Source organism: Panulirus ornatus, chromosome 16, assembly GCF_036320965.1.
Source record: "Panulirus ornatus isolate Po-2019 chromosome 16, ASM3632096v1, whole genome shotgun sequence".
NCBI lineage: Eukaryota > Metazoa > Arthropoda > Malacostraca > Decapoda > Palinuridae > Panulirus > Panulirus ornatus.
The window spans coordinates 30045022-30064652 of NC_092239.1; the positions used below are offsets into that span (position 1 = coordinate 30045022).

Here is a 19631-nt window from a genome sequence, read left to right on the forward strand (position 1 = left end):
AAGAATTTGTGGAAGGAGAGAACATTATCTCAGAGAGAAAAAATGGTTATGCTTTAAGGAATAGTAGTTCCAACAATGTTATATAGAGAGGGTTGTACAGAAGAGGATGGATGTGTTGGAAATGAAATGTTTGAGGACAATATGTGGTGTGAGGCAGTTTGATCGAGTAAGTATTGAAAGGGTAAGAGAGATGTGTGGAAATAAAAAGAGTGTGGTTAATAAAGTAGAAGAGGGTACATTGAAATGGTTTGGACATATGGAAAGAATTAGTGAGGAAAGATTGACAAAGAGGATATATGTGTCAGAGGTGGAGGGAACAAGGATGAGTGGGAGACCAAATTGGAGGTGGAAGGATGGAGTGAAAAAGATTTTGAATGATCAGGGTGAGAGGCATGCAAGGAATAGAGTGAGTTGGAATGATGTGGTATACCAGGGTTGATGTGCTGTCTAGGGACTGAATCAGGGCATGTGAAGCCTCTGGGGTGAACCATAGAAAGGTCTTTGGGGCTTGATGTAGATAGGGAGCTGTGGTTTCCCTTTCCACATCCAGGCCCTACAGACCTTTCCATCATTTACCCCAGATGCTTCACATGCCCTTGTTCAATCCATTGACAGCACATCAACCCCAGTATATCACATCATTCCAATTCACTCTATTCCTTGCATCCTTTTCACCCTCCGGTATCTTCAGCCCCGATCACTCAAAATCTTTTTCACTCCATCCTTCCACCTCCAATTTGGTCTCCTGCTTCTCCTTGTTCTCTCCACCTCTGACACATATATCCTCTTCGTCAATCTTTTCTCACTCATTCTCTCCATGTGTCCAAACCGTTTCAACACACCCTCTTCTGCTCTCCCAACCACACTCTTTTTATTACCACACATCTCTCTTACCCTTTCATTACTTACTCAATCAAACCACCTCACACCACATATTGTCCTCAAACATTTCATTTGTAAGACATCCACCTTCCTTCACACATCCTTATCTATAGCCCATGCCTCGCAACCATATAACATTTCTGGGACCACTATTCCTTCAAACATACCCATTATTGCTCTCCAAGATAACGTTCTCGCCTTCCTCACATTCTTCAACACTCCCAGAACCTTTGCCCCCTCCCCCACCCTGTGACTTGCTTCCACTTCCATGGATCCCTCCACTGCTAAGTCCGCTCCCAGACATTTAAACACTTCTTCCTCCAGTTTTTCTCCATTCAAACTTACCTCCCAGTTGACTTGTCCCTCAACCTTACTGAACCTAATAACCTTGCTCTTATTCACATTTACTCTCAGCTTTCTTCTTTCACACACTTTACCAAACTTAGACACCAACTTCTGCAGTTTCTCACCTGAATCAGCCACCAGCACTTTATTGTCAGCAAACAACAACTGACTCACTTCCCAAGCCCTCTCATCCACATCAGACTGCATACTTGCCCCTCTCTCCAAAACTCTTGCCTTCATCTCCCTAACCACCCCATCCATAAATACATTATATAACCATGGAGACATCACACACCCCTGCCGCAAACCAGCAATCACTGGGAACAAATCACCATTCTCTCTTCCTACTCGTACGTATGCCTCACATCCATGGTTAAAACTTCTCACTGCTTCTAACAGCTTACCTCCCATTTCATATACTCTTAAAACCTTCCACAAAGCATTTCTATGAACCCTATCATATGCTTTCTCCAGATCCATAAATGCTACAAGGAAATCCATCTATTTTTCTAAGTATTTCTCACATACATTCTTCAAAGCAAATACCTGATCCACACATCCTCCACCACTTCTGAAACCACACTGCTCTTCCCCAGTCTGATGCTCTGTACATGCCTTTACCCTCTCAACCAGTACCCTTACATATAATTTCCCAGGAATATTCAACAAACTTATGCCTCTGTGATTTGAATACTCACCTTTATCCCCTTTGCCTTTGTACAGTGGCACTATGCGTGCATTCCACTAATCCTCAGGCACTTCACCATGATCCATACATACATTGAATATTCTTACCAACCAATCAACAACACAGTCACCCCCTTTTTTAATAGATTCCATTGCAGTGCCATCCAAACCTGCCACCTTGCTGGCTTTCATCTTCCACAAAGCTTTCACTACCTCTTCTCTGTTTACCAAACCATTCTTCCTGACTGTCACATTTTGCACACCACCCCGACCAAAACACCGTATATCTGCCACTCTATCATGCAACACATTCAACAAACCTTCAAAATACTCACTCCATCTCCTTCTCACTTCATCACTACCTGTTATTACCTCCCCATTAGCCCCCTTCACCGATGTTCCCATTTGCTCTCTTGTCTTACACTCTTTATTTACTTCCTTCCAAAGCATCTTTTTATTCTCCTAAACTTTAATGATACTCTCTCACCCCAACTCTCATTTGCCCTCTTTTCACTTCTTGCACCTTTCTCTTGACTTCCTACCACTTTCTTTTATATATCTCCTGGTCATTTGCACCACTTCCTTGCAGAAATCGTCCAAACGCCTCTCTCTTCTCTTTCACTAACAATCATAATTCTTCATCCTACCACTCTCTGCCCTCTCTAATCTGCCTACATCCCACCTTTCTCCTGCCACATGCATCTTTTGCACAAGCCCCTTTTCTGTTCCATCTTTTGGAGAAATTAAAACGAGAGGGGAGGATTTCCAACCAACCCCCCCCTCCCGCTCCCTCGCCCTTTAGTCATCTTCTACGACATGCAGGGAATATGTGGGAAGTATTCCTTCTCCCCTATCCCCAGGAATATATTTATACACACACACCAACCTAAGCCAAGTACCCATTTTATTGATCAACTCTCAGAGGATGAAGAGCTGGGTTGACTATGGACCAATTGCTGCAACCATGATTCAAACGTATGCACACAACCCTGGGCGGCCCGTGAATGTGTCATGGTAAGCAAGCTAACCACTACACCACAGAAGTCATAAACAGTATTTCAGTGATCAGAAACTTACACTGTTAATGATCAGTAGCTTACACTTATATTGATTACCCATAGCTTACAGGTATATTCAAGTTGCTTACACTGTAAATGATCACTAGCTCAATCTTTATTTCAATTAGCTATAGCAAACACCGTATACTAATGATTAATAGCTTACACTTAATGATCAGTAGCCTACACTTTGATTATCCACAGCCTCCACTTTATATTAAATATATTGATATCCATATATTAATTATCAGTACACAACCTACACTGTACATACTGAAGCTTATGGCAGAATCCTTAAAACTAAAGCTTATGGCAAAAATTTTCAACTTAAGACTACAGGAAATCTCAGAAATGAAGCTTACAACTGAATCTCTAAAACTGAAGCATACTGGAAAATCTCATAACTGAAGCTGACAACAGAAATCTGTAATGTATAGCAGAATTGTCAAAACTGAAGGTCAAGGGAGAACCTCAAAACTGAAGCTAATGGTAGAATCCTCAAAACTGAATCTCACAGTAGAATCTTTAAAACTTAAGCTCGCAGTAGAATCCTCAAAATTGAAGCTTGCAGCAGAATCTCAAAACTGAAACTTCAGTACATTTCTCAAAACTTATGCCTACAATAGAGTCCTCAAAACTGAAACTTAGGCAGAATCTTCAAAACTAATTCTTTGGCAGAAACTTTAAAACTGAAGCCAAGATGAAATCCTCAGAACTGATGTTTACAGCAGCATCCCCAAGACTAAAACTTATAGCAAAATGCTCAAAACTTTTGTCCACCAGTAAACCAACAAACACATAAACAACCGTGAAGTTATTGTTAATACTTATGGCAAAGTGTTGGGCTTCTGAAAACCATACTCAAAGCTTTTTCTTTTTAGGAAAACTCAAGTTTTGTTAAGTTATTCTGTTACCTTGACATTTTCTGTGCCAAACCTAAAACGTAGGAACGTAACAAGAAAAAGCTATTACAATTATTTCTGGTGCTGTCTTGTACATCTAAAGTGATGTCATTGGCTTCATCTTTAAACATGTCATGTAGGAGAGCTTGGTGTTGCAGGGTCAGGGACAGCAACACCAACCATCTCTTCCCTGGATGTGAGGGGACTATGGCATGGCCAAGTGGTCACCAAACCACGCCGGGAGTCGTCCAACAGGTGGGTTTGGCAGCTGGTGGTTCTACATAGTGATAGTGTTTATAATAGTCATATAATAGTCATAGAAGATTTATATACCTATTTTTATTTATTATTTATTATTTTATTTATTTTGCTTTGTGACTGTCTCCTGTGTTAGCGAGGTAGTGCAAGGAAACACACGAAAGAATGGCCCAACCCACCCACATACACATGTATATACATACACGTCCATACACGCAAATATACATACCTATACCTCTCAACGTATACATATATACACATACACACAGGCATATACATATATACACATGTACATAATTCATACTGTCTGCCTCATTAATTCCCATCGCCACCCCGCTGCACATGAAATAACAACCCCCTATACTTATACCAATTGTATCAATAATTTCTGATACTTGTGAATTTGAGATGTCTTGGTTTTTATTTCATATTGAACTTGGAATTGCGTTAAAAGTAAATATTTATATATTTGATAATTACTATAATTCGTTGTTACCTTATTATATTTATTTTTTCTATTTTTTTAGTTTGCTTTTTCGCTGTCTCCTGGTTTGCGAGGTAGCGCAAGGAAACAGACGAAAGAAATGGCCCAACCCACCCCCATACACATTTATACACATACACATCCACAAACGCAAATAAACATACCCATACATCTCAATGTACACATATATATATACACACACAGACACATACATATATACACATGCACGCAATTCACACTGTCTGCCTTTATTCATTCCCATCGCCACCTCGCCACATATGGAATAACATCTCCCTCCCCCCCTCATGTGTGCGAGGTAGCGCTAGGAAAAGACAATAAAGGCCCCATTCGTTCACACTCAGTCTCTAGCTGTCATGCAATAATGCCCGAAACCACAGCTCCCTTTCCACATCCAGGCCCCACAAAACTTTCCATGGTTTACCCCAGACGCTTCACATGCCCTGATTCAATCCATTGACAGCACGTCAACCCCAGTATACCACATCGATCCAATTCACTCTATTCCTTGCCCGCCTTTCACCCTCCTGCATGTTCAGGCCCCGATCACTCAAAATCTTTTTCACTCCATCTTTCCACCTCCAATTTGGTCTCCCACTTCTCCTCGTTCCCTCCACCTCCGACACATATATCCTCTTGGTCAATCTTTCCTCACTCATTCTCTCCATGTGCCCAAACATTACTTATTCAATCAAACCACCTCACACTACATATTGTCCTGAAACATCTCATTTCCAGCACATCCACCCTCCTGCGCACAACTATATCCAAAGCTCACGCCTCGCAACCATACAACATTGTTGGAACCACTATTCCTTCAAACATACCCATTTTTGCTTTCCGAGATAAAGGGGAAGACTGGTTTGGGAATGTCTTGGGAGTAAAGTCAGGGGTTAATGAGAAGACAAGAGCAAGGGAAGGAGTAGCAGTACTCCTGAAACAGGAGTTGTGGGAGTATGTGATAGAATGTAAGAAAGTAAATTCTCGATTAATATGGGTAAAACTGAAAGTTGATGGAGAGAGATGGGTGATTATTGGTGCATATGCACCTGGGCATGAGAAGAAAGATCATGAGAGGCAAGTGTTTTGGGAGCTGCTGAATGAGTGTGTTAGTGGTTTTGATGCACGAGACCAGGTTATAGTGATGGGTGATTTGAATGCAAAGGTGAGTAATGTGGCAGTTGAGGGAATAATTGGTATACATGGGGTGTTCAGTGTTGTAAATGGAAATGGTGAAGAGCTTGTAGATTTATGTGCTGAAAAAGGACTGGTGATTGGGAATACCTGGTTTAAAAAGCGAGATATACATGAGTATACGTATGTAAGTAGGAGAGATGGCCAGAGAGCGTTATTGGATTACATGTTAATTGACAGACACGCAAAAGGGAGACTTTTGGATGTTAATGTGCTGAGAGGTGCAACTGGAGGGATGTCAGATCATTATCTTGTGGAGGCTAAGGTGAAGATTTGTATGGGTTTTCAGAAAAGAAGAGTGAATGTTGGGGTGAAGAGGGTGGTGAGAGTAAGTGAGCTTGGGAAGGAGACTTGTGTGAGGAAGTACCAGGAGAGACTGAGTACAGAATGGAAAAAGGTGAGAACAATGGAAGTAAGGGGAGTGGGGGAGGAATGGGATGTATTTTGGGAGTCAGTGATGGATTGTGCAAAAGATGCTTGTGGCATGAGAACCATGGGAGGTGGGTTAATTAGAAAGGGTAGTGAGTGGTGGAATGAAGAAGTAAGATTATTAGTGAAAGAGAAGATAGAGGCATTTAGACGATTTTTGCAGGGAAAAAATGCAATTGAGTGGGAGATGTATAAAAGAAAGAGACAGGAGGGCAAGAGAAAGGTGCAAGAGGTGAAAAAGAGGGCAAATGAGAGTTGGGGTGAGAGAGGATCATTAAATTTTAGGGAGAATAAAAAGATGTTCTGGAAGGAGGTAAATAAAGTGCGTAAGACAAGGGAGCAAATGGGAACTAAAGTGAAGGGCGCTAATGGGGAGGTGATAACAAGTAGTGGTGATGTGAGAAGGAGATGGAGTGAGTATTTTGAAGGTTTGTTGAATGTGTTTGATGATAGAGTGGCAGATATAGGGTGTTTTGGTCGAGGTGGTGTGCAAAGTGAGAGGGTTAGGGAAAATGATTTGGTAAACAGAGAAGAGGTAGTAAAAGCTTTGCGGAAGATGAAAGCCGGCAAGGCAGCAGGTTTGGATGGTATTGCAGTGGAATTTATTAAAAAAGGGGGTGACTGTATTGTTGACTGGTTGGTAAGGTTATTTAATGTATGTATGACTCATGGTGAGGTGCCTGAGGATTGGCGGAATGTGTGCATAGTGCCATTGTACAAAGGCAAAAAGACAAAGGTGAGTGCTCAAATTACAGAGGTATAAGTTTGTTGAGTATTCCTGGTAAATTATATGGGAGGGTATTGATTGAGAGGGTGAAGGCATGTACAGAGCATCAGATTGGGGAAGAGCAGTATGGTTTGAGAAGTGGTAGAGGATGTGTGGATCAGGTGTTTGCCTTGAAGAATGTATGTGAGAAATACTTAGAAAAGCAAATGGATTTGTATGTAGCATTTATGGATCTGGAGAAGGCATATGATAGAGTTGACAGAGATGCTCTGTGGAAGGTATTAAGAATATATGGTGTGGGAGGCAAGTTGTTAGAAGCAGTGAAAAGTTTTTATCGAGGATGTAAGGCATGTGTACGTGTAGGAAGAGAGGAAAGTGATTGGTTCTCAGTGAATGTATGTTTGCGGCAGGGGTGTTTGATGTCTCCATGGTTGTTTAATTTGTTTATGGATGGGGTTGTTAGGGAGGTGAATGCAAGAGTTTTGGAAAGAGGGGCAAGTATGAAGTCTGTTGTGGATGAGAGAGCTTGGGAAGTGAGTCAGTTGTTGTTCGCTGATGATACAGCGCTGGTGGCTGATTCATGTGAGAAACTGCAGAAGCTGGTGACTGAGTTTGATAAAGTGTGTGAAAGAAGAAAGTTAAGAGTAAATGTGAATAAGAGCAAGGTTATTAGGTACAGTAGGGTTGAGGGTCAAGTCAATTGGGAGGTAAGTTTGAATGGAGAAAAACTGGAGGAAGTAAAGTGTTTTAGATATCTGGGAGTGGATCTAGCAGCGGATGGAACCATGGAAGCGGAAGTGAATCATAGAGTGGGGGAGGGGGCGAAAATCCTGGGAGCCTTGAAGAATGTGTGGAAGTCGAGAACATTATCTCGGAAAGCAAAAATGGGTACGTTTGAAGGAATAGTGGTTCCAACAATGTTGTATGGTTGCGAGGCGTGGGCTATGGATAGAGTTGTGCACAGGAGGGTGGATATGTGCTGGAAATGAGATGTTTGAGGACAATTTGTGATGTGAGGTGGTTTGATCGAGTAAGTAATTTAAGGGTAAGAGAGATGTGTGGAAATAAAAAGAGCGTGGTTGAGAGAGCAGAAGAGGGTTTTTTGAAATGGTTTGGGCGCATGGAGAGAATGAGTGAGGAAAGATTGACCAAGAGGATATATGTGTCGGAGGTGGAGGGAACGAGGAGAAGTGGGAGACCAAATTGGAGGTGGAATGATGGAGTGAAAAAGATTTTGTGTGATCGGGGCCTGAACATGCAGGAGGGTGAAAGGAGGGCAAGGAATAGAGTGAATTGGATTGATGTGGTATACCGGGGCTGACGTGCTGTCAGTGGATTGAATCAGGGCATGTGAAGCGTCTGGGGTAAACCATGGATAGTTGTGTGGGGCCTGGATGTGGAAAGGGAGCTGTGGTTTCAGGCATTATTGCATGACAGCTAGAGACTGAGTGTGAACGAATGGGGCTTTTGTTGTATTTTCCTAGTGCTACCTCGCACACATGTGGGGGGAGGGGGATGGTATTCCATGTGTGGCGAGGTGGCGATGGGAATGAATAATGGCAGACAGTGTGAATTGTGTGCATGGGTATATATATGTATGTGTCTGTGTGTGTATATATATGTGTACATTGAGATGTATAGGTATGTATATTTGCGTGTGTGGACGTGTATGTATATACATTGTGTATGGGAGTGGGTTGGGCCATTTCTTTCGTCTGTTTCCTTGCGCTACCTCGCAAATGCGGGAGACAGCGACAAAGCAAAATAAATAGATGTAAGGCATGTGTACGTGTAGGAAGAGAGGAAAGTGATTGGTTCTCAGTGAATGTAGGTTTGCGGCAGGGGTGTGTGATGTCTCCATGGTTGTTTAATTTGTTTATGGATGGGGTTGTTAGGGAGGTGAATGCAAGAGTTTTGGAAAGAGGGGCAAGTATGAAGTCTGTTGGGGATGAGAGAGCTTGGGAAGTGAGTCAGTTGTTGTTCGCTGATGATACAGCGCTGGTGGCTGATTCATGTAAGAAACTGCAGAAGCTGGTGACTGAGTTTGGTAAAGTGTGTGAAAGAAGAAAGTTAAGAGTAAATGTGAATAAGAGCAAGGTTATTAGGTACAGTAGGGTTGAGGGTCAAGTCAATTGGGAGGTGAGTTTGAATGGAGAAAAACTGGAGGAAGTAAAGTGTTTTAGATATCTGGGAGTGGATCTGGCAGCGGATGGAACCATGGAAGCGGAAGTGGATCATAGGGTGGGGGAGGGGGGCGAAAATTCTGGGAGCCTTGAAGAATGTGTGGAAGTCGAGAACATTATCTCGGAAAGCAAAAATGGGTATGTTTGAAGGAATAGTGGTTCCAACAATGTTGTATGGTTGCGAGGCGTGGGCTATGGATAGAGTGGTGCGCAGGAGGATGGATGTGCTGGAAATGAGATGTTTGAGGACAATGTGTGGTGTGAGGTGGTTTGATCGAGTAAGTAACGTAAGGGTAAGAGAGATGTGTGGAAATAAAAAGAGCGTGGTTGAGAGAGCAGAAGAGGGTGTTTTGAAATGGTTTGGGCACATGGAGAGAATGAGTGAGGAAAGGTTGACCAAGAGGATATATGTGTCGGAGGTGGAGGGAATGAGGAGAAGAGGGAGACCAAATTGGAGGTGGAAAGATGGAGTGAAAAAGATTTTGTGTGATCGGGGCCTGAACATGCAGGAGGGTGAATTGAGGGCAAGGAATAGAGTGAATTGGAGCGATGTGGTATACCGGGGTTGACGTGCTGTCAGTGGATTGAATCAGGGCATGTGAAGCGTCTGGGGTAAATCATGGAAAGCTGTGTAGGTATGTATATTTGCGTGTGTGGACGTATGTATATACATGTGTATGGGGGTGGGTTGGGCCATTTCTTTCGTCTGTTTCCTTGCGCTACCTCGCAAACGCGGGAGACAGCGACAAAGCAAAAGAAAAAAAAAATATGTATATACACACACATACACACATATATATATACACACAGTCCTATACATACCAGTTAATTCTTATCCATCCAAATACAGTATTTTCAGGTATCACATAAACTTTTACTACTCTCACCCAGCCTCAAACAAAATCATTAGATGCTTCCATATTTTTGTAATTTCCCAGTTATGCTTTGCTGACTTGTGCTGGTGCAAAAAGAAAGTAACTTATTGATGGAAAGTATGTAAACTTAGCTGATAAGTCATCCTTTTTATGGTTATTTATATTTATTTATTTTACTTTGTCGCTCATTTGTATAACAGAAAGAGGCAGGAGTTCAAAAGAAAGGTGCAAGAGGTGAAAAAGAGGGCAAATGAGAGTTGGGGTGAGAGAGTATCATTAAATTTTAGGGAGAATAAAAAGATGTTTTGAAAGGAGGTAAGTAAAGTGCATAAGACAAGGGAACAAATGGGAACTTCAGTGAAGGGGGCAAATGGGGAGGTGATAACAAGTAGTGGTGATGTGAGAAGGAGATGGAGTGAGTATTTTGAAGGTTTGTTGAATGTGTTTGATGATAGAGTGGCAGATATAGGGTGTTTTGGTCGAGGTGGTGTGCAAAGTGAGAGGGTTAGGGAAAATGATTTGGTAAACAGAGAAGAGGTAGTAAAAGCTTTGCGGAAGATGAAAGCCGGCAAGGCAGCGGGTTTGGATGGTATTACAGTGGAATTTATAAAAAAAAGGGGGTGACTGTATTGTTGACTGGTTGGTAAGGTTATTTAATGTATGTATGATTCATGGTGAGGTGCCTGAGGATTGGCAGAATGCTTGCATAGTGCCATTGTACAAAGGCAAAGGGGATAAGAGTGAGTGCTCAAATTACAGAGGTATAAGTTTGTTGAGTATTACTGGTAAATTATATGGGAGGGTATTGATTGAGAGGGTGAAGGCATGTACAGAGCATCAGATTGGGGAAGAGCAGTATGGTTTCAGAAGTGGTAGAGGATGTGTGGATAAGGTGTTTGCTTTGAAGAATGTATGTGAGAAATACTTAGAAAAACAAATGGATTTGTATGTAGCATTTATGGATCTGGAGAAGGCATATGATAGAGTTGATAGATATGCTCTGTCTAAGGTATTAAGAATATATGGTGTGGGGGGCAAGTTGTTAGAAGCAGTGAAAAGTTTTTATTGAGGATGTAAGGCTTGTGTACGTGTAGAAAGAGAGGAAAGTGATTGGTTCTCAGTGAATGTAGGTTTGCGGCAGGGGTGTTTGATGTCTCCATGGTTGTTTAATTTGTTTATGGATGGGGTTGTTAGGAGGTGAATGCAAGAGTTTTGGAAAGAGGGGTAAATATGCAGTCTGTTGTGGATGAGAGAGCTTGGGAAGTGAGTCAGTTGTTGTTCACTGATGATACAGCACTGGTGGCTGATTCATGTGAGGAACTGCAGAAGCTGGTGACTAAGTTTGGTAAAGTATGTGAAAGAAGAAAGTTAAGAGTAAATGTGAATAAGAGCAAGGTTATTAGGTACAGTAGGGTTGAGGGTTAAGTCAATTGGGAGGTAAGTTTGAATGGAGAAAAACTGGAGGAAGCTAAGTGTTTTAGATATCTGGGAGTGGATTTGGCAGCGGATGGAACCATGGAAGCAGAAGTGAATCATAGGGTGGGGGAGGGGGGCAAAAATCCTGGGAGCCTTGAAGAATGTGTGGAAGTCGAGAACATTATCTCGAAAAGCAAAAATGGGTATGTTTGAAGGAATAGTGGTTCCAACAATGTTGTATGGTTGCAAGGCGTGGACTATGGATAAAGTTGTGCGCAGGGGGGTGGATGTGCTGGAAATGAGGACAATATGTAGTGTGAGGTGGTTTGATCGAGTAAGTAATAATAGGTTAAGAGAGATTTTTTTTTTTTTTTTTTTTATACTTTGTCGCTGTCTCCCGCGTTTGCGAGGTAGCGCAAGGAAACAGACGAAAGAAATGGCCCAACCCCCCCCCCCCATACACATGTACATACACACGTCCAGACACGCAAATATACATACCTACACAGCTTTCCATGGTTTACCCCAGACGCTTCACATGCCTTGCTTCAATCCACTGACAGCACGTCAACCCCTGTATACCACATGACTCCAATTCACTCTATTTCTTGCCCTCCTTTCACCCTCCTGCATGTTCAGGCCCCGATCACACAAAATCTTTTTCACTCCATCTTTCCACCTCCAATTTGGTCTCCCTCTTCTCCTCGTTCCCTCCACCTCCGACACATATATCCTCTTGGTCAATCTCTCCTCACTCATTCTCTCCATGTGCCCAAACCATTTCAAAACACCCTCTTCTGCTCTCTCGACCACGCTCTTTTTATTTCCACACATCTCTCTCACCCTTACGTTACTTACTCGATCAAACCACCTCACACCACACATTGTCCTCAAACATCTCATTTCCAGCACATCCATCCTCCTGCGCACAACTCTATCTATAGCCCACGCCTCGCAACCATACAGCATTGTTGGAACCACTATTCCCTCAAACATACACATTTTTGCTTTCCGAGATAATGTTCTCGACTTCCACACATTTTTCAAGGCTCCCAAAATTTTCGCCCCCTCCCCCACCCTATGATCCACTTCCGCTTCCATGGTTCCATCCGCTGACAGATCCACTCCCAGATATCTAAAACACTTCACTTCCTCCAGTTTTTCTCCATTCAAACTCACCTCCCAATTGACTTGACCCTCACCCCTACTGTACCTAATAACCTTGCTCTTATTCACATTTACTCTCAACTTTCTTCTTCCACACACTTTACCAAACTCAGTCACCAGCTTCTGCAGTTTCTCACATGAATCAGCCACCAGCGCTGTATCATCAGCGAACAACAATTGACTCACTTCCCAAGCTCTCTCATCCCCAACAGACTTCATACTTGCCCCTCTTTCCAGGACTCTTGCATTTACCTCCTTTACAACCCCATCCATAAACAAATTAAACAACCATGGAGACATCACACACCCCTGCCGCAAAGAGAGATATGTGGTAATAAAAAGAGTGTAGTTGAGAGAGCAGAAGAGGGTGTGTTGAAATGGTTTGGTCACATGAAGAGAATGAGTGAGGAAAGATTGACCAAGAGGATATATGTGTCAGAGGTGGAGGGAACGAAGAGAAGTGGGAGACCAAATTGCAGGTGGAAAGATGGAGTGAAAAAGATTTTGAGTGATCGGGGCCTGAACATGCAGGAGGGTGAAAGGCATGCAAGGAATAGAGTGAATTGGAACGATGTGGTATACCGGGGTCGACGTGCTGTCAATGGATTGAACCAGGGCATGTGAAGCGTCCGGGGTAAACCATGGAAAGTTCTGTGGGGCCTGGATGTAGAAAGGGAGCTGTGGTTTCGGTGCATTATTACATGACAGCTAGAGACTGAGTGTGAACGAATGGGGCCTTTGTTGTATTTTCCTAGTGCTACCTTGCGCACATGCGGGGGGAGGGGGTTGTTATTTCATGACAGCAGGTTGACCCTGGTATACCACATCGTTCCAATTCACTCTATTCCTTGCACGACTTTCACCCTCCTGCATGTTCAGGCCCCGATCACTCAAAATCTTTTTCACTCCATCTTTCCTCCTCCAATTAGGTCTCCCACTTCTCCTCGTTCCCTCCACCTCAGACACATACATCCTCTATGTCAATCTTTCCTCACTCATTCTCTCCATGTTACCAAACCATTTCAAAACACCCTCTTCTGCTCTCTCAACCACACTCTTTTTATTACCACACATCTCTCTTACCTTTACATTACTTACTCGATCAAACCACCTGACACCACATATTGTCCTGAAACATCTCATTTCCAGCACATCCACCCTCCTCCGCACAACTCTATCCATAGCCCACTCCTCGCAACCATACAACATTGTTGGAACCACTATTTCTTCAAACATACCCATTTTTGCTTTCCGAGATAATGTTCTTGACTTCCACACATTATTTAAGGCTCCCAGAACTTTCGCCCCTTCCCCCACTCTATGATTCACTTCCGCTTCCATGGTTCCATCCGCTGCCAAATCCACTCCCAGATATCTAAAACACTTTACTTCCTCCAGTTTTTCTCCATTCAAACTTACCTCCCAATTGACTTGACCCTCAACCCTACTGTACCTAATAACCTGCTCTTATTTGCATTTACTCTCAGCTTTCTTCTTTCACACACTTTATCAAACTCAGTCACCAGCTTCTGCAGTTTCTCACATGAATCAGCCACCAGTGCTGTATCATCAGCGAACAACAACTGACTCACTTCCCAAGCTTTCTCATCCACAACAGACTGCATACTTGCCCCTCTTCCAAAGTTCTTGCATTCACCTCCCTAACAACCCTGTCCATAAACAAATTAAACAACCATGGAGACATCACACACCCCTGCCGCAAACCACTAAGAACCAATCACTTTCCTCTCTTCCTACACGTACACATGTCTTACATCCTTGATATAACTTTTCACTGCTTCTAACAACTTGCCTCCCACACCATATATTCTTAATACCTTCCACAGAGCATCTCTATCAACTCTATCATATGCCTTTTCCAGATCCATAAATGCTACATATAAATCCATTTGCTTTTCTAAGTATTTCTCACATACATTCTTGAAAGCAAACACCTGATCCACACATCCTCTATCACTTCTAAAAGCACTCTGCTCTTCCCCAATCCGATGCTCTGTACATGCCTTCACCCTCTCCATCAATATAATTTCCCAGTAATACTCAACAAACTTATACCTCTGTAATTTGAGCACTCACTTTTATCCCCTTTGCCTTTGTGCAATGGCACTATGCAAGCATTCCGCCAATCCTCAGGCACCTCACCATGAGACATACATACATTAGATAACCTTACCAAGCAGTCAACAATACAGTCACCCCCTTTTTTAATAAATTCCACTGCAATATCATCCAAACCCGCTGCCTTGCCGGCTTTCATCTTCCTCAAAGCTTTTATTACCTCTTCTCTGTTTACCAAATCATTTTCCCTAACCCTCTCACTTTGCACACCACCTCGACCAAAACACCCTATATCTGCCACTCTATCATCAAACACCTTCAGCAAACCTTCGAAATACTCACTCCATCTCCTTCTCACGTCACCATTACTTGTTATCACCTCCCCATCAGCCATTTAATGATACTCTCTCACCCCAACTCTCATTTGCCCTATTTTTCACCTCTTGCACCTTTCTCTTGACCTCCTGCCTCTTTCTTTTATACATCTCCCACTCATTTGCATTATTTCCCTGCAAAAGTCGTCCAAATGCCTCTCTCTTCTCTTTCACTAATAATCTGACTTCTTCATCCCACCACTCACTACCCTTTCTAATCTGCCCACCTCCTACGCTTCTCATGCCACAAGCATCTTTTACCCATATCAACCTAGAGTTTACTTTCTTTCACTCTATCACTTACTCCCACCAGTCCTATTTCAGGAGTAGTGCTACTCCTTCCCTTGCTCTTGTCCTCTCACTAACCCCTGACTTTACTCCCAAGACATTCCCAAACCACTCTTCCCCTTTACCCTTGAGCTTTGTTTCTCTCAGAGCCCAAACATCCAGGTTCCTTTCCTCAAACATACTACCTATCTCTCCTTTTTTCTCATCTTGGTTACATCCACACACATTTAGACACCCCAATCTGAGCCTTCAAGGAGGATGAGCACTCCCCGTGGGACTCCTTCTTTTGTTTCCCCTTTTAGAAAGTTAAAATACAAGGAGGGGAGGGTTTCCAGCCCCCTGCTCCCGTCCCCTTTAGTTGCCTTCTACGACACGTGAGGAATGCGTGGGAAGTATTCTTTCTCCCCTATTCCCAGGGTTGATGGTTATGGTACATTTTATCTGGTTAGATGTTTCAGTTTAATGAAGGATGTGAATATAGGCTATGTACAAAAAGTAATGCTTAATAGGTTATCTCCTTATATGCCATTGAAATGAATATGATTGTGTTTCCCAGACTGTCGGAGCGGGAGAAGTGTCGACTATGGCAACGTGAGCTGGAAATAGTTCAAGCCATCACCAGGAAACAGGAGAAACAGTGGCAACAAGAGTTGCACAAGTACCAGGTCAGTCAGTTGGTCACTAGATTAGTCTGATGGTCACCAAGTCAGTCAGGTTTACAATAGTTTACATGAGAAAAACAGATACCAGGGGCCCTGATTGGTCCATGACTGGGTTGTCTGTTAAGAAAAAGAGTTTAATGACAAGAATATGTAAATCTGCTCGGTGGTGTTTTAAGCTATCACTGACTCCCCACTGCTGCTCATTAGCCTTCTATTGTCCATGTTACCACTGTTGTTTTTACAGTTTATTTCTACATTTTTCTCAAGTAGTCTCTAAGTCAGTCATGTTGTTGCTAGGTCAGTCAGCTGGTCACAAGGTGTCATGTGGTTATTAGGTCAGTCATGTGATTACCAAGTGAGGTGGTCACTAGGTCAGTAAGGTGGTCACCAAGTTGGTCAGGTGGTCACTAGTTCAGTCAGGTGGTCACTAGGTTGTTCAAGTGGTCATCAAATTACTCAGGTAGTCACTAGGTTAGTTAGGTAGTCACTAAGTCAGTCAGATGTTCACTAAGTCTGTCAGGTGGTCACTCAGGTGATTACTACATCAGTCAGGTGGTCACTAGATTACTCATGTTAGCAAGTCATTCAAGTGGCCGCCAAGTCAATATGTCAGTAGATCGAACAGGTTGTCACCAATTCAATCAGGTGGTCACTTAGTCAGTCAGGTAGTGAAACTCCAAGTCAGGCAAGCAGTCACCAGATCAGATGGTTATGCTTTAGTCAAGTAATTAGTTATGGCAGGTGGTTTCCATGGCACTCAGATGGTCACTGCACCAGGTCAGTCAGACAACTACCTGATCAGTAAGATAATCATAGGTCAATTCTCAGTACACGTACCCTAAAAATTACCTGTAGTGCATATTAACAGTCACTTGCCATCATAGCAAAAGCAAGACAGAGAAATATCTTCCTGATTGTTGAAAATGATAACATGTATAAAAGGAATCATAGGTTCCAGGTACATGAAATAAGATTTTGAAGTTCTTTCTCCAACTCTTCAGACTCATCCTACACAACCTCCTTCCCATTGCCTCATGCAAACCTCGTTATGAAGGTCCTTTAATATGCATCCGACCTCACAAAGCCGTCACATCACAAAGCAACATTAACAACAGACATGCCTTTGATACTAAGAAACATTATATTTTTTCAAATTTTTGCTAATCTTACAGGAATAGCTTTTAGGAGTTTTTTCATTTCAAAATGAGGAATTATGAGCTACTGTTAAAAAGATATGAACTTCATGTTTTGAAAGGCTATTTGTGTTGTCATGAAAGAGAATAATGATGGTGTAGGAGGGTTCAAACTCGTAACTCAGGCCCTTGTTCCATTTGCTGTTGTGGAACTCATAAATGTATTGTGCTGTCTGCCTTGTGGTGCTCATTTAGTATTGTGTACTCTTTGTGGTATTATGATATGGCTGTGGTGCTATCTTCACATGTGTTACTGTGTGTTATAGAGTCTCCTACTGTGAAAATTTTTGAATATATTACACAGTTTCTCATGTATCTTGACATCATCATCATCATCTGGATCCCTTAGCTTTATTAGCTATTCCCTAGCTGATAGTTTACTTTTGATGAATTTATGGAAAAGTTTTGTCTTTCTTCATTTCTCATCCTGCTATACTTACTCCCTGCTCTCTCCTCTACCTTGCAAAAGCTGGCTGGCTGGAGTGCCATCTGTAATTTGCTAACTTACAACCCTAATCTCTTTGCTTTGTGACATCTTTTGTTAAGCCATTGCACTGTCTTTACCTTCTTTTTGAATTTGAGGCTATAGGTATCAATATTCATACTTCATTATAAATTTCTCAGAACCTTTCACCACACTACTCTGATTCCTGGCAAATCTCCTCTAGGTCTTTGTCTCACCCCTGCCCCTTTAACATCTTCATTTACTACATAGTCTGCCTCTTTAACATCTTCATTTACTACATAGTCAGACTTGAGCATTACATTATCCCATTTTCCAGTTGGTGTATTATACATATGGTGCCATCCTTTCTAACATTACACGTGTCTTTCTGCAGCATGATTCATTGTACTGGATCCAATATCCTTTTTGTTGTGGTGTTTTATCACTGCACCATTTTAAGCAGAACTTTTTTGTTTTGAAGTGTTTAGCTAGTTCTGTATCACACTGTATTGCTAAAAGGTGCTTTAAGTTGGAAGGTAAAAGAAAAAATACTCCTACATGTGTAACTAGGAAAAGCTTGATGATTTTAAGGAACACGAAACTCTCATAAGCTTAACATACAAGGTAGTATCTTTTCCGCCTTTTTTGTTTTATTTTGTGTGTTATCAGCACATCTTTGGAGACAGGACTATTGTCCTTTTTCTATTTTTTCTTCAACTGCTTTATTCGTATTTTAGTGCTGAAAAGTATTATGTATTGTAACCAACATAAAAAGAGCTGAAAAAACATGGCACCCTGAAGCATGAACTTTATCAGTTCTTATAAGGTCGAATATTTGATGGCCATTTTTCAGCTCCTTTACTTTTACTAACCTTTTTGGAAATATAAAATTTCTGCATACTATTTCAGCATACCAGCAGGTCAACAGTGGGAAGTTTGCCATTCAGTTTTATGATAACCTTGCATTGCCTTTGATTTGCAGGTTTTGCTTGGACAGACAGACCCTTGAGGAAAAGCTGGCTGCATTTGCTGATAAAATAACTGTACTGATACAGTGTAAGTGCCCATCAGGACATCATTGAATCCAGCTTGCTTAGTGAATTGGGGTGAGCCATCAGCATTAGGAAGCAACACTGTAGGGTTGGATTTTATTGCAGTTGAATTTATTAAGAGGGTTGGCTGTGTTGTTGATTGGTTGGTAAAGATATTCAGTATATGTAGAGATCATGATGAATTGCCTGATGATTAGCAAAATGCATGAATAGTACTGTTGCATAAAGGCAAAGGGTATAAAGGTGAGTGTTCAAACTACATAGGTATAAGTTTGTTTTGAGTATACCTGGTAAGGTATATGGAAGGGTATTGACTTAGCATCAGATTGGGGAGGAGTACTGTTTTTTCAGAAGTGATTTAAGATCAAAGGATCAGGTGTTTGCTTTGAAGAATGTGTGTGAGAAATGTTTAGAAACACAGATAGATTTGTACATGGCAATTATGGATATAGAGAAGGCATATGATAGAGTCGATAGAGATGCTTTGTTGAAGGTCTTAAGAATATATGGTGTGGGAGGTAAGCTTGTAGAAGCAGTGAGAAATTTTTGTGTATTGCATGTGTACACGTGATGGTTGGTCTGCTGTAGGGGTGTGTGATGTCACCATTGTTGTTTAATTTGTTTTTACATGGGGTGGTGAAGAAGGTGAGTGCTAGAGTCGTAGAGAAAGAGATGAGTATGTAGTCTGTTGGGGATGAGAGGGCCTGGGAAGTGAGTCAGTTGTTGTTTGCCAATGATACAACACTGGTGGCTGATTCAGGTGAGAAACTGCAGAAATTGATGACTGAGTTTGCAAGAGTGTTTGAAATGAGAAAGTTTAGAATAAGTGTGACTAAAAGCAATATTATTAGGTTCAGCAGGGGATGAGGGACAAGTTAGCTAGGATGAAAGTTTGAATGAAGAAAAATTGGAG

The 19631-nt window shown here is 42.0% G+C and overlaps 1 protein-coding gene across 4 annotated transcripts in view; it reads left to right on the forward strand.

Annotated features, from left to right (window-relative positions):
* Positions 1 to 19631, forward strand: part of LOC139754200 (uncharacterized) — a 122646-nt gene that overhangs the window by 87373 nt on the left and 15642 nt on the right. For all 4 annotated transcript variants that reach the window (XM_071671416.1, XM_071671419.1, XM_071671417.1 and 1 more), the window contains 2 exons: positions 4033 to 4129; positions 15923 to 16031. In XM_071671416.1, coding sequence (XP_071527517.1) covers positions 4033 to 4129; positions 15923 to 16031 — 206 coding nt within the window. The remainder of the gene's footprint in view (positions 1 to 4032; positions 4130 to 15922; positions 16032 to 19631) is intronic.